This window comes from Misgurnus anguillicaudatus, chromosome 18 (assembly GCF_027580225.2).
Source record: "Misgurnus anguillicaudatus chromosome 18, ASM2758022v2, whole genome shotgun sequence".
Taxonomy (NCBI): domain Eukaryota; kingdom Metazoa; phylum Chordata; class Actinopteri; order Cypriniformes; family Cobitidae; genus Misgurnus; species Misgurnus anguillicaudatus.
The window spans coordinates 7,993,405-8,010,627 of NC_073354.2; the positions used below are offsets into that span (position 1 = coordinate 7,993,405).

Genomic DNA, 17,223 nt, shown 5'->3' on the forward strand with positions numbered 1-17,223 from the left:
CTGGGAATGTTACATCGTGTTCCATAAAATTACAATTACAAAAAGTCAAACTTAATTATTTGTTATGTGACTAGAGTTTTTAAAATTAATTGCTGGGGAAAAACATTTCCTGTTAATATAATCTGTACAAACGAATATATTTATAGAATATGTAATGCAATCTTATCTGACATATACTGAAAGCTTCATTTTTACACTTCACTTACTGTATAATATGTATAAGAATTTCTTTGAATTTCTATTGAATTGCAATTCTGCTTCCTTTAATTTAAATTTGAATTGTAATTCTAGATCCTGTTTTTGACATCAATTCAAATTCAATTCAAATTCAAGAATTGAATTGGAATTTAGGAGTCATTCTCAATTCAATTCTGAATTCTGCACGGGCCTGGTGTGTGTGCATGCATTTGCGTGTGTTTGTGTGTGCGTGTATGTGTTTGTGTGTGTGTGCGTGCGTTTGCGCGTGTGTGTACGTACCCACAGATCATGCTCAGCATAATCAAACAGAAGCCAAACTTTGCGGTCACTATGGGACAAAAACACTTTTTGCAGGGCGATGACATTCGGATGTTTCAGTTCTCTCAACAACTGTAAGACACACAGACAGAGATCATGCATTATTTCTTAAAGTCATACAATTCAAAATCTCTGCTGTGCTGTTTTGTCTTAAAAGTAGTTAAACTACACAAACAAAGAGATTTGTTGACACCAAAAGATTTTTAAAATTGAACGCAGATAAGACAAAACATGACACTGGAAAAAAAAGATGTTGCATTTCAACAACAAAACATTATTAAATAATAAATATGATAGAGGCAAAGTAATTGTTTAATAGTTAAAGATCCATCTGAACATCCTACAGAAGTTAACATTAAGACTAGAGATGAAACAAATGTTATGATACCACTTAAGGGTAATTTATACCTTGATAATAGTAATGTGCAACAGAAAAAAATGAAAAGCAAAAATTCTGTATTTTTTGTGATGACCAAGCAACAATAACATCAATGTTTTATATAAATGAGCCATTCAACTGGTGGTGTACCTCAGACAAACTAATGTGAAGTTCTGACCACATAAGCATTTAGCTGAAAATAGGTCACTGAAATGTTCTTTACTAGTTACCCTTCTAAATATACATGCATTCACAACATATATATACCACAACATATATATATATATATATATATCATAAATAATAGACAGCTGACTGTTATATGAAAGATGTATACACACAGTCATTGTTACAACGGCCACCAAGCTGAGTTTGTTTCTGTGATTTGAAACAGCAAAATATCTTTTCAGTTTATGTCTTCACTCAGTCCATAACATATTTAATGTTAAAATCTTATGCACACGTACACATTTTCATATTGAAACAGAATACTTTTGGTCAAGCTGTCAGCTTAGTCAACAAATTCACTTGTATTGCTTTGGGGAGGCTTATACAACTGGAAGTAAAGAGAGATTGTTTCGAGGAGGGGAGGAGATTTGCGGTTTTTTGAGGGCACATGAATTTTGAAAAAATAATGAAGCTCACAGATAAGTCATTTGTAAAAAAAAAAAACACAATATAAAAAAATCCAGTTTTTCATTTTAATTTCATTGTGACTTTAAGCTAGAAGTATAACAATAATTATATATAGATTTTTTACATTTATATAGTAATTTAATTTATTTACATTTATATTCTGCAGCAGCTTTCAAAGCACTTTACATGTGAAAGGGAAATAGTTCTGTTTTTATGCATATGCGAGGGTGCGCGAACAGTGTTTACAATTTGCATCATGTGCACTGCACACGGACCCTCGCATATGCATAAAAACGTTACCGGCACACCGACAGATTTTTGGAAAAGCGGAATGTAGTGTGTATCCCAGGAGGTGCAATGCATTTTGTCGCAATGCGCATGTGTTGAATGTCTGCGTACACATACGAGTGAAATAAACTATGCTTTGCAAGACTGTGCATTTGACCGGGGTGTGCCTCATAAGTCTTCAAAAGTGAAGCATCTGGCTCTTTGATCGCCCCCTGGTGGCTGACTGCAGTACAAGTCATAAACCCCGCCCTCTCCATTCAAACGAATGGGACTCTGTTTTAAATTAAAAAAAAATCGTCGTCCATCTGTTTTTACAGTCTATGATTTGACTGTGTACGTACGTTAAGCGCAGGGTATAGTCTAATATAGTTTTTTACGCATGCGCAAGCGTACGCGCACAGTCGAAATGCAAAGCATAGTTCATTTGACTTGTGCATGTGCGCTTATGTTCGATGCATGTACATTGCGACAAATTGCAATACCTCTCGTTGGCAGATACTCCACATGTGCGATCAAAAATCTTCTGATGACAAAAGCTACATCGCGCACACTGTACGCATACACAAAAAACAAATTTCTTTCACATTTTACTTGTATTAAACACTTGCTGTTGGTAAAAGAAAAAGCTTTTATTGCTTATGTTGAACATATGCAGTTTCATCCCCCACACTGTTAAAATGCAGCATTAAGTTAACACAACTTGGTTTTGCAAGTCAATTCAACCTACTATTTTAAGTTTTAAGTTTTGGCAACTTATAAAACCAAGTTGAAATTGTTTAACTTACTTTTTAAGTTAAAATAATAAAACACATTTGTTGATTTGACAAAAATGCGGCATATTTTTTTACAGTGAAAGTACCGTTTCAGTACCTTTCACTTTAAAAGGTTTGCAACGTCCACAATAAGCTCCATTTCTTTATAATGGACTTCTATGCGGAGAAAATTTTTAACGTGAGATTATTCACTTTATCTGTGGAAAAAGACCTTGTTCTTTTGACAACAACAAGTGTTTATTACAAGTAAAATCTAAATTAAATTTGTTCTTCCCTGGATGTTGTTTAGGTACATTAAACCATGTTAAGCGTCTTTCATGTTATGGGCCAGATTTTGTAACAGCTTGAGCCAGCGTAAACCATCATTTTGGCGTTAAATAACAACTGTCGGGATTTACTAAAGACACGCAGTGGATCATTATCGGTGTAAAGGTGTGGTCTATTTATTTTTGTGACTGACTTTATTGCATATACCTTTCTAGGAGTTTTCCTTTCAGACGCAAAATTTATGGGAGAATTTTAAAATGATTTACGCAACGTTTGCTAATGATTTACTAATGTTTGCAGATGTGATATTACTGGTATTTGCGCCATTATGTAATACCGCATGTCCTAAATCATTTTGCGCTTGAAATGACTGCAATTGTTGCTGATAGGAGGAGGCATCGCAGAGATCAAAGAGCATGTGGTAATATGCAGATAATTTTTGAACACGTAAGAGTTTATTTGGAATGCCAGAGGAACATATTAATCAAAAATATTATTTGCCAATCCATGTTTTATTTGCTAAAAGGAAAATAAAGAGGAGTCACAAGGAGAAGTCACACAATAGCAGGTGTTGTAAAACGTCTTGTAAAACTTCATTTTTGTCCTCCAGTTACTTTCAGTGTCCTACGGCTAGGTTAGCTTGGATTTCACACCCCGGAATTTCAAATGAGATGTTCGTGGTGCTGAACTCAAGTGCATCAGGTGTTAGTAGATCACCCGCACCTCACAGCTCTGCTTATTTGCGACCCTGAACTAATTTGATTGTGTGTTGATCATTATGGAAATAAGCTTTTGTGCTTGTGTTATTTAATTTGCGCATTTTTAGTAAATAACCTTCAGATATTACCACTCCCATACGTGCTTTTTTGGAATTGCGTTATAACGCTAATTTGCCATTTTTCATGTGAAGCATTTTAGAGTCTCTGTGATAATACAGTATTGTGTTCGCTGTGCAAAGTTCATATTTGATCTTTTAAATGGATAAAAGCATATAAATGTGTAAATGCAAACGTAACAACCAGCAGGTGGTAACTAACCATTGCCAACTAGTAGGTCAAACTTTCCAACTAAGAACTAAGAATAAAATAAACAGATTTAAATTAAGATACATAACAAAGTCTGTCTGTCTTAACAAATGATGAGGTCTCAAGGTCTATACAGGAAAATCCCCGTAAGCAGAAGACGACACAACAGCCTTGCGTGTGCAGAACAGCCACAATAATCCTGACTCAAAGTGTGTGATCCTCTGAGACCTCAACAACACCCATGATGACAATCCAACCCTGAACAAACCATGTTGTTATGTTGTTGTTTTGAACCTGAGGATAAACCTGAGGCGACTGTTCCACTGCATAGCTTTGTCTTCAAGTATTTTAACTAACTTAATGAGTATGTATGGTTCATTGTAGGTCTGTTACACAAATACAAAATACATTTAAGCTACATAATATTGTTTACAGCAGTTATATTCAATATTTTGAGACCTCAACCTAAAGTTAATTCCTTACTATTTCTCTCATAGACCATAAGAATTTGTTTTTTTCACATATTTGATATAACATCCAGTGTTGGATTGTATAGTGAGTTTTTGCAGGAAGCATAGGATTTCAATTTTGTATAAAGGATTTTTGTAACAGGTTGGAGATGTAAAGTTGTGCTTTCCATTACCAATGAACAATTTTATGCTCTTTTCTCTATATTTTGGTATAAGAAAAATCACACGATACACTGTTTATTCTGCACATGAGGTTTGGATGTTTCCTCTTTTCTTAACATTTTATAAAGGTTTAGGAAATTACATTATAAACAATACCAACTGGGAGAAAGGTCCTATGTTAAGATATTCTCAGTCTGGATTTTGACTAAATAAATATTGAAAATATTTCAGAGCACTTTATAGCCAGACAGATTGACAGATTAAGGGACATACAGAGCAAGTGCTGTTGTTTTTCATCAGGACGATGATTAATGAATAACCTGTTTTTATTCTCAGCCCGTGTGTAAATAAGACCACACCTTAAAAACACAAAAGCACAGCTCTGGCTTTACAAATGAAACTATTCAAAGTATGATCTGGGTCTTTATCTTTTAGAAAATGTTAATTATAATGTCTTTCCGTTGCACTTCTCTTTAAAACATGAAAAACATGTAGACAGAATGGAGAGCTCATTAGAGAAAACATCAAACACTGACCATCCATTTATTTTTAAACCAGCAAATATTTTTGCACTGAAAGCTTTTCACAGCACGTAACCCATTCATTTACAGATAAGCACAGATATTTATGAGCTTTTGCTAACAGAAACATCACCTTTACTATCGGTTAATGGATTTGAACAAACATCTCTAAATAGCAGTTAGTAGAGTGGGGTCTTAAAACACTTGGAAAAGAATATTCTGTCATTATTTACAAACCCTTAAGTTGTTACGAACCTGTATCAATTTCTTCGTTGTGACGAACACAAAGTAAGATAGTTGTAATTAACAACAGAACAGCATTGACTTCCATAGTAGGAAAGAAAAGTACCATGGAAGTCAATGATGCTCAAAAAACCATTTGGGTACAAAAATTGCTCAAAATATCTTCCTGTGTTTACATCAGAACAAACAAATATATACAGGCTTGAAAAAACAACATGAAGGTGAGTAAATGATGACAGAAATTTTCTTTTTTGGGTGAACTATCTCTTTAATTCATCATTTTAGCCACAGTGTGAAATATTGTTTCTATATATCTTATTGCCCAATCCTATTAACCTTAATTTACACTAAGGGCTGTCACGATTATGAAATTTGGCTGACAGTTAATTGTCTAATAAATTGTAATGATATTAATTGCCTGTTTTAGTGCTTTGACGACAATGACAATAAATTGCCTTTTGTATTGCTTTGACATTTCATTCTCATATTTTTTTTATTTGTTTATGAAATCATTTTCACACATTGTTGTGATATTTAAATTAAATTAAATATTTTGCAAAGGTTACCTGGCAGTAAATATTAATACATATAACACATATTTAAAAGTAATCTGATACTGTCTTATACAGGCGCTGCAGCTCCCCCTTGTGTTTTTTAGAAAGATGTGCAATCATTGCGGTGATCTTAAATCATCACGATGAGGTCAAACAATTGCGATGAGATGATTATTTCACCATTGTGACAGCCCTATTTTACACATCAAAGACTAGATCTGGTTAAAAAAACTCTTGAATTTGAATAGGAATATATATATTTTTTTAGGAATAATAAGACAAAAGGGTGCATTACAAAATAATCTCTAGTGCAGGGACTCCAGTCCTCAGTTTAGACGTCTCCAACACATTCAGAAGCTGATGAGTTAATGTGTTTGAACTATTTAAGACATCTAAAACATTTTGACTCAGGAGGGGTGTTTGTTAAAAAAAAAACGTTTGATCTAATGAAATGGTTTTCTTATACAGAATGGTGGATAAGCAAGCAGAAACAGAATGATATTTAACAGACTATTACACAATTTCTCTTTTAAAAGTAATGCTGGTTGTTTGTCAATAATAGCTCATTTCTTCCTCCTAATCTCAGTTTGTTTGTGCGGATTATGTTTTTCAACATCTCAACCCTGTCATTAAAATGGGAATGTTGTCGTTTCAGGTGTCTGATTCAAAGAACCAGACCAATAAAGTCGAGACAAAGTTTTAACTCTCACGTACACCACTTAAAAATTTGAACAATGGGTGACTCAGATGACTGCTGAAGAATTTTCAAAACAACCTCAACATTTCCTCATTCCTATAATATTAGATGAAGACGTGAGCTTCCGAAACATTGCACATAATCTTTAATCTGTCATCTCAATAGAAATGCCTCACTTAAAAAAAAAACACTGTATGTCTGTGTGGCCAAATCTGTTAAAAAGTGGCTTAAAAAAGTATTTTCTTACTTAATAACAGTCAATTTAGCATGCATGTCTCTACATGCAGATAGTTGATCTATTAGCTTTATTGTGAAACTTATACCAGCCCATTCTCATGATTGCATATAAATAGCACACAGTGTGAAAAGTCATGCAATAACAACTTTTTAGTGCTGCATAACAACTAATTGTTTGCAGAATGAAAGTTTTTGTTTACATTATACATATGTGTGTGTAGTGTGCGTGTGTGTGTATATATATATATATATACTGTATATACACACATGCATGTGTAATTTTGAGAAAAAAATGTGTGTGTGTAGTATATATACACAGATTTATTTATGTATAATTATTAGTATCACAGATTGCTTTCTCCTCTCTAAACTGTTGCTACGTATTGCTAACGTATTACATGCTGACATATCACAACACTACGGAAACCGAGCGGTGTAGAGTAATTACAAATGAAATGGGTGGAAACTATCTGTACCATATTAAATTGCATAGCATCATATTTTTTTAATTGCATCATACTGCATTAAATGACATAGTGTTGAAACGAACTGAAATCAGACCGCACTGCATAATGGGGTAAATCGAATTGCATCAATAGATGCTTCATATGTATCTTTAATGTATTGTATCGTAGGTTATGAATCATGATGCGTATCGCATCGGACTCAGTTATGGAGATGCACAACAACACTCAGGATTATTAGGAACACCTGTATAATTTCTCATTAATGCAATCATCTAATCAACCAATCACATGGCAGTTGCTTCAATGCATTTAGGGGTGTGGTCCTGATCAAGACAATCTCCTGAACTACAAACTGAATGTCAGAATGGGAAAGAAAGGCAATTTAAGCCATTTTGAGCGTGGCATGGTTGTTGGTGTCAGACGGGCCGTCTGAGTATTTCACAATCTGCTCAGTTACTGGGATTTTCATACACAACCATTTCTAGGATTTACAAAGAATGATGTGAAAAGGGAAAAACATTCAGTATGCAGCAGTCCTGTGGGCAAAAATGCCTTGTTGATGCTAGATGCTTTTTGATGGTAGAGGTCAGAGGAGAATGAGCCGACTGATTCAAGCTGATAGAAGAGCAACTTTGACTGAAATAATCACTGGTTACAACCGAGGTATGCAGCAAAGCATTTGTGAAGCCACAACACGCACAACCTTGAGGTGGATGGGCTACAACAGCAGAAGACCCCACCGGTTACCACTCATCTCCACTACAAATAGAAAAAAAGAGGCTACAATTTGCACGAGCTCACCAAAATTGGACAGTTAAAGACTGAAAAAATGTTGTCTGGTCTGATGAGTCTCGATTTCTGTTGAGACATTCAGATGGTAGAGTCAGAATTTGGTGTAAATAGAATGAGAACATGGATCCATCATGCCTTGTTACCACTGTGCAGGCTGGTGGTGGTGGTGTAATGGTGTGGGGGATGTTTTCTTGGCACAATTTAGGCCCCTTAGTGCCATTTGGGCAGCGTTAAATGCCACGGCCTATCTGAGCATTGTTTCTAACCATGTCCATCCCTTTATGACCACCATGAACCCATCCTCTGATGGCTACTTCCAGCAGGATAATGTCACAAAGCTCAAATCATTTCAAATTGGTTTCTTGAAAATGACAATGAGTTCACTGGACTAAAATGGCCCCCACAGTCACCAGATCTCAACCCAATAGAGCATCTTTTGGATGTGGTGGAACGGGAGCGTCGTGCCCTGGAAGTGCATCCCACAAATCTCCATCAATGGCAAGATCCTATCCTATCAATATGGGCCAACATTTCTACAGAATGCTTGTTGAATCAATGCCATGCAGAATTAAGGCAGTTCTGAAGGCGAAAGGGGGTCAAACACAGTACTATATATGGTGTTCCTAACAATCCTTTAGGTGAGTTTATATGATGTACACAAAACCTTTTATTCTTCAAACCATTTGTTGCGATTAGTTGTTATACAGCCCTAAACTTTTTGTTACATAAAATGACATCCTAACCCAAACTCTAATCGTATCTTTAAGCGACCATGGTTTAAAAATAGACAAAAACATGGAGAAACCTATATGACATCCTAAAGCAAATCCCAAATCTAACCCCTAACTAAATCAACAATGGTTTAAAAAACAGAAAAAAACAATACATAAAATTACACAAAGATGAGCAGTATTAAGTGAACGGAAAGAACTGGCGTATCATATCATGCAAAATTGGAATTTGGCGCATGTATTGCACGACTTTTAACACTGCGTGCTATTTATATATACTTCATGAGAATGGGTTGCTTATACATAATAAACAATTACATTTTTCAAAGCAAACACATTTTTTCTATACAAAGACAGACTCAATAGAAAAAGTTTGTATAGACACAATGTCAATATGTAGCCCAACATATAGAGAGCTGCAGGGATGGTGAGGTTTTGTTAGCCAACCTGTAAGTTCCCTCAGCAAAAAGTCAATAGGATTTTGCCATAGGTTATTACTGATGTGTTTTATGTCATGAATAAAATCCTGAGCTTGTGTTAACCACAGATATTATGTAAGGCATTTAACCAAACCCCATTCAAAAAACCCACTGACTTTAGGATGACAAAACCAGCAGTGCTAAAATGCAAACTTGTGTCTGGGTTTTGCCTACAAAAATACGTCATCCCTGAAGCTCTCTATTGTGAAAGCTATAGATTCTCTGAGAAATGTCCTTCATGTCAATGCTACAGAAGAAGCATTTTTGGTTCTCCAAAGAAAGCTTCTTTAAAGAAGCATTTGTTTAATTCATTTTTTTTATATTCTGTAGTAGGAATGGGCAAGAGTACTCACAAGTACTCACAAGTACTTTGATCATGAAAGATGATGGCGTAGGTTTAAAAATATTTTTTCCTGTCAAATATCAAAGACAGAGATGTTGTTTTGTATGGGGATGGGAGAAACCCGCCCAAATCAGTGTCGGTTAAACAGGTGTGGGAGGAAATAGCCACAATTGTCTCTTCAGCTGGCATCCCCAGGACGTTGCGCCGCAAGCGCTACAATGATGTCAGGAGACGGGGGAATCCCAAGCTTGCCAGCATAAATCGGGCACACCATGTAACGGCAGGGGGGACCTGACGCCAGCAGAGGACATCGCTGCGTCCACCCTCACCGCTGAAACCCAAGAAACGCAAGCAGTCCAACCCCAAAGTACACTTACAAATCAAGTTCACATACATTAAGGTTTCTTATGAAAACATTTTAATTATTATTTACATAAAATAAACGTAATCCAGCCACTCAACAAACTTATGAGAATATTTTAATCGTTATTTGCATGATAATTTTTTAACGCAGCCACACAATAAATAAAAACTATCACCACAATGCTCACCACAATGATTTCCCTTATCTCATGTGTTAATATTTTTTATTGTAACAATTTATGATTTGCAAAAATAACTGTTGCATCTGTGTAGATTAGATAAGCAATGCGCGTTGTGCACGCTATACATTATGGTCAAGCATGCGCCCTTAAAATAGCATAATGAACCACGCGCAACGCGCCACTGACTTTAGATTAGTTTTTTTCTGGTCAGTGGCGCAATTGTTTTTTGAAACTGCAAAAAAGCATCAGGGATGGTTTGCGCCGGAACACGCCTCCTTTTCTGCGCTGAACCGCCCAGGGAGCACAAGTTCATTCCCTAGTTTGCAGATCGACGTGCGTCTGCGAAGGGAAAAACCCGCTGTGGGCCGGTGCAAAATACGAATGATACATGCGTCACTGACAAAGTCAATTGTGCTGGGTGCAAGATAGGGCCCCTAGTGTTTAAATAAAAATCTTATTATCATCATCATGCACATGCTCTGCAGCCAGTCATGCTCCACACCCCAAATACTCAAAATGAAAAACTGACAAAAATGAATATCCCTATTCTGTAAAACCTTTTTCCTACTATAAATGAAGAGTTTGGTTCCAAAACGCGATAAACGCCATTTTTGAAAAAAATGAGTTACTGCCAAAATCAGTATTATATCAGGTCAGTAGTTAAAAGTAAATAATTAATTTTACGCAAAATCCAATATCCGCCGTGTTATTCTGTCATCTTTTCTCCCTTTTTTCCCAAAATGCGACAAACGCCACTCCTCCTTTTTTACATAATGCAATAAATCCATTTCTGATATTACAGCGGACCATTCACGCAATGTAAACAAACATGGCGGCGCGCTGAGTACACGCCACGGAATCCTAATTTTCCTCATCTACTTTGTACTTCGTGATCAACAAACAAAACAAAATAATACTTTAATAGCATTGCCAAACCTGTGATGGTTTTCTGTGACGGGAAAGAAACGTACGCCATCAACATCTAATAATTTCCGCGAGAGGCACTCGGTTGCTTGTTCTCCAGACAGCATCAAGCTTCTCATGCTAAAACATTGTGTTCTTAATATAACAAAGTAAGTGTTTTGGTTAATGCCATTAATGTTTATTTTTTAATCATTGTATACCACTAGTCAACTAAATAAATATAAAATGGTAAAGATGAATGCACATTTATACATTGATTTAATAGATTTATAGCATTTTGAAATAAAAAACTGTCATGGATTTATTGCATTTTGTGGAAAAAAATAATTAGTTTTTAAAATAAATCTTTGAAAATCAAGTTATGGATTTGAATTTTTTATGTTTTTATAACCTAAAGATGCTATGTGAAAGTTTGTAACAGAAAATAGTGGTTTTCATCTTGTCACTTTCTTGGTATAGAAAACACGTTTTTACCGAAATTTGTCAAAATGGATTTATTGCGTTTTGGAACCAAACTCTTCAAATATTCTTATAGACATTTTCTAGAATAGTGTTTGTAATGGCACTTCTGTGGCACAATTGGAGTTTCTGCACGAGAGCACCCTCTGGCTTTTGGGTGTGCTGGGATTTTAACGTAATTCATTAAAATTCATTCATTGAGAAAACAAGCATTTGCACGATTAATCGTTACAGCCCTATTGTTTTGTAAATAAAATAAAATCTGTGGTTGAAATGTGGAGTTATACATGCAAGATAAGTAAGATCTCTGTTGCGAATGATGCCATGTTTATGGGTTTAGAATAAACAACACAGGTGATGTCATGAGGTATCATAGCGCTGCTAAGATTGGATCTTGGATAGTTTTACAACCCAAACCACTAATGATGCTATTGATCAGACACACTTTCTTGCTGACACACTTGAGTGCTTTACTAAGCTTTAAAGTGAGTCATAATGTTTTGCCATTACTGTATAATGGATCTATCTAATCTAGACATATTGAAACATAAATCTCTTTGTGTTCAGAAGACAGAAAGTCACGTGGGTAAGGAAAAGATTTTCATTTAGGGCAAACTTGCATTTAAAGTTTTCTTAATGCTGTGTTAAGTAAATTTCTTTAAAAATAAGTGTATATAGACAGCATAAAATTAAATGCACATCAGCAAGCAGCCATGATGTTCATGATCAGTGTTGCCGTGAGCAACTAATAAGACTCAATGAAGCAGAGAATGAAAAGCACCTGCGACTCATGAAAACAAGCACTGACTCCAGCAACACTACAAAATCACAGTACATACTCGTGGATTAAGTACATACTTATTGACCATTAAAACAGTACAATCTATATAGTATGTTGCAGAGATGTAACTATTACCAGTTTAATGGTTAAAGGTATAGCAGAAGATTTTCACGAATTTTTGAAAAGAACCGCCCCTCAAATTTTTTTAAAAAATGCACATGCGCAACACTCTACCTGCTCCCGAGAGGGAACGCCTATTAAATGTGTGCACAAGTCTCTGCTCTTCGCTCTGTTTACAAGTTGCGGCCGGCATGGCTCATTCATTAAGATGTTTACCGTGTTTGCGCGGTTCGTGACTTGTGCCAGGGCTAGCATCGCTAATCATAGCTTACATCAACTTTTAATAGCAGTGATTTTAAATAAATTTCTCCAAGAAGCATGACAAACTTTTCCTGTCAAGTAGAAACTTCGCAACTGAGGCATCAGTGGGAAGCCCAACCTGTGCTTTTAGCGCACGACAGCGTGTGAAATATTCTCCCAAAAACATACAATTCGTAGACACTTTTTCTCTTAAAACCCTCAGACATTTTGAAAAAACATGGTGAGAACGCGAGCTTCAATGAATGGCTGAAACTGTAGCTCACCACACCTGAAAGTGCGCATGTTCAGAAAGCGAACCTAGGGACGAGCACGTACAACGGCCTTACGTAAACATATCACCATAATGATTGACAACTGGGATGACCAATAGTCTTGATGATCCACCCGGAAAAGGAAAATCTTCCGCTATACCTTTAACCACAATAAAAATGTCCAATGGTTAGTATTACTGCGTAATTTTAATCGTACTAGTGTCAAAAACCCCTGTCCAGCATCAACCAATTTAAGCAATAACGTGACACAAACACATTCATTCACGTCTGCTCCCATGTGTTTGTGATGACAGTGCATCCAAAAAAATCCTTAAAATTTTCACATGGGAAAATCTGGTTGTACTGGCACATATTTACTTCATATTACTTCATATCATCGACAGATCCATCTTTTCTATTCATTAAATGACGTGATCTGATGAGTTTAAAGCTCTGATTGCTGTGGGCGCAGGTGTTGTGCAGCTTTACTCCTGGGTCATAAAATAAAGTACACCTGATTTCTCACAACATACGCAAACAGACTTGCTGATTTGTACTGTGTTTATATGAAAATCTGATCACTTGTGTTTTATCTGAACTAGATGAATATTTATCTCACAACCCCAAATGTGCCATGATTAATGTTTATGTTATTTATTTCATGTTTATGTGATCAAAAGTGCACGTACAAGTAAAATCAATTTTAAATTTGTTTGCATCAGTACTTTCTAGAAATTGTTCACAAAACCATAATAATATTGATAACCGTGGTGATTTTGGTCACTATAAACGTGATGTAAATGTTCATATCGTTTCATCTCTACATCTGCAGTAGGGGTGTAAAAATAACGATACACGTGTGTATCAAGATATTTTGTTTGTCGATACTGTATTGATTTTCAAAAAATGCTATATTTTGATTATTTTTTATCATACAAGATTCATGGTAGTTGTTTTATAGATAGCAGTCATCTTATCTCTAAGTACTTGCTAAGGATTACATATGGCGGTGTGTTCTTGAGAACAGCTTTCTAAAATTATATCCTATTCTTTTCCAAAAATAAGAAATATCCGAATATATATCACCCTGCGTTCAGTATCGCATTGCACCGAATCGTATCGCAACCCCTATATATGATACATATTGACAGATTCTTGCGAATACACAGGCCTAATCTGCAGTATTATTATTTTCATATGACCCATATAATTCTTCAACAAACAAGGAAACAATTTACTTAGTTTCTAATCAAGTGATGTTAAACAAATACAACTTAACTACAAAAAAAATATTTTTTTGGCATCTTTGCATTACCTTGACTCGAAAATAGTTGCTTGGCTTATAGTTTTACCCTATTTGTAATTTTTATTACGCTAATCATCAGCTCTCAAGGCCTCATGGGATAAAAAATGTCCATCAGACGCATACTGAGAAATATCAATGGAAGCAGCAGATCCCGTTATTTCTCACTGGTCTTTGCATACTGATGTTTTGGACATACTATTCAATATACATACAGATTTGTGCACACTATATAGTATGGAAGTAGGTGATTTTATATGCAGTTTGTGTCTTCTGCCTGTTCTTCTCTTTACTCGCTCTATATCTGGCCATCAGAACATAGGAGTGAAATGCCACAGAGACCTTCACTTACTCTCCTGTGCTTATTGTATCGAAATAAAGACGCCTCCAGGGGAATCTCACCCAGCTGATCTTCAATCCTTTACCTTTCTGTTTCATCGGGGCAAATAATAAATGACTGAGCTGAATAAGATCACATACACATGTGTCTTGTCATTTGCACAGATTGTTAAGCCAAATGTTATTGGCTTATGTTGAAAGTCAAACTTGAAGTTAATAGTCATTGTCTGTTAATGTCATGTGATTTTGGGTGCTAACTGTGGTGGTTACATAATATTTCATGCAACTGAAATAAGGAAATGCATCATTATAAGAGTTGCAATGTTTTCCTTTATTACTGCATGTACTGACAGAACCCTTTTAAAACGGAAAGCTCAGATAAAGTAATATAGAAAAATTAACTCATCTTAATTTTTATTCTATTATTATAAACATTGTTCCTAACAACACATGGGTTAGGTATTTGTAGAAACATACTACCAGTCATTCAAAGGCCCTATGTGCAATTAAACAAGACCCTCTAAAACCTAGGAAAGTTTTGGGAAAACCAAGCAAAAGTTAACAGATGTACTATTACGATAACAAGAGCTGATATATTGAAAATAACTTTTATCTACACTAGTCTATGATTATACTTTCGAAACAGTGACAGAGGTTCATATGTTACATGTTTGTTTAAGGTGCCAGCTTCTGTTGAGAGTGCAGATTTTATATTCGGAGAGACACTAAATTACTTTTATTGGCAATGTCACAGTAATAATCCTTTAATCCAGTGATAGAGAAAGTGTGTGGGGTACTCACAGCTATTTCCCTGCAGGCAGACATGGATATTCCAGTGCCTTCTATCTGTTTCAGGGCATACTCCTTCTCATCATTTCTGTAAAAACACAAAAACAACATTACTGAAAGTGAAGAAAAACCCTTAACACACTTAATACTCCTACCACAATTAAATAACAAATCATTGCAGGTAATCATCATTATTAAATGAAATTATTACATGTCTTAATATTTATTTATTTATTGACAGCATTACAGCATCTATGGCTGTATTGTGGTTATAACATTTTCTTAATGCACACGTATAAATAACTTAAAACTCCAACTGACAACATTGAACTCAAACAAAACTCAAGCAGACAAAAGGGAAATCAAACTAAACTCCCATGGACAACAGTGGATTCAAACAAAACTCCAGCAGACTACTGTGAAATTAAACAAAACTCCCGGGGACAGCAGTGAACTTAAATGTAACTCCAGCAGACAAAAGTGAAATCAAACTAAACTCAAGCAGACAACATCGAACTCAAACCAAACCCCCCGGACAAAAGTCAAGTCAAACAAAATTCAAAAAGACAAAATTTAACTCAAACAAAACTCAAACATACAACTGTGAACTTAAAAAAACCTCAGACAGACAATATTGAACTCAAACAGACAACATTGAACTTTAAAAAAATCTAGCAGACAAAAGTAAAATCAAACTAAACTCAAGCAGACAACAGTAAACTCAAACAAAACTCCAGCAAACCACTGTTAAATTAAACAAAACTACCGGGGACAACAGTAAACTCAAACAAAACTCATGCAGACAAAAGTGAAATCAAACTAAACTCAAACAGACAACAGTGAACTCAAACCAAACTACAACAGACCACCGTACAAATCAAATCACTGTACAAAACCCCGGGACAAAAGTCAAACAAAACTCAAACAGACAACACTGAACTCAAGCAGACAAGATTGAAAAAAATCAAGCAAAACTCAAGCAAACCACTGTAAAATTAAAAAATACCAGGAGAGACAACAGTAAACTCAAACAAAACTCATTCAGACAAAAGTGAAATCAAACTAAACTCAAGCAGACAACAGTGAACTAAAAAAATCTAGCAGACAAAAGTGAAATCAAACTAAACTCAAGCAGACAACATTGAACTAAAAAAATCTAGCAGACAAAAGTGAAATCAAACTAAACTCAAGCAGACAACATTGAACTAAAAAAAGCTAGCAGACAAAAGTGAAATCAAACTAAACTCAAGCAGACAACATTGAACTAAAAAAATCTAGCAGACAAAAGTGAAATCAAACTAAACTCAAGCAGACAACATTGAACTAAAAAAATCTAGCAGACAAAAGTGAAATCAAACTAAACTCAAGCAGACAACATTGAACTAAAAAAATCTAGCAGACAAAAGTGAACTCAAACTAAACTCAAGCAGACAACATTTAACTAAAAAAATCTAGCAGACAAAAGTGAAATCAAACTAAACTCAAGCAGACAACATTGAACTAAAAAAATCTAGCAGACAAAAGTGAAATCAAACTAAACTCAAGCAGACAACATTTAACTAAAAAAATCTAGCAGACAAAAGTGAAATCAAACTAAACTCAAGCAGACAACATTGAACTAAAAAAATCTAGCAGACAAAAGTGAAATTAGGGGTGTCCTCGACTAAGGATTTACATATTCGAATCAGAATTGTCGAATCTTTCCATAGTCGACCGATAGTCGAATCATATCTATGTTTGTCTGCATGGGTTGGGAGGGGGCCAGATCAGGTACAAATTGGTAACTTTTATTTTCTTTCACAAGCAGCACACATAAACAACTTTCTGTTAAAGTGACCAAAACTGTCTTTCAAGTGATGAACGAAGACAAA

At 35.3% G+C, this 17,223-nt stretch overlaps 1 protein-coding gene across 4 annotated transcripts in view; it reads right to left on the minus strand.

Annotated features, from left to right (window-relative positions):
• cdk19 (cyclin dependent kinase 19) overlaps window positions 1-17,223 on the minus strand; it is a 55,031-nt gene that overhangs the window by 28,574 nt on the left and 9,234 nt on the right. For all 4 annotated transcript variants that reach the window (XM_073855748.1, XM_073855750.1, XM_073855749.1 and 1 more), the window contains exons 2-3: window positions 15,365-15,440; window positions 478-588 (exon numbers count right to left, since the gene is read on the minus strand). In XM_073855748.1, the coding sequence (XP_073711849.1) occupies window positions 478-588; window positions 15,365-15,440 (187 nt within the window). The remainder of the gene's footprint in view (window positions 1-477; window positions 589-15,364; window positions 15,441-17,223) is intronic.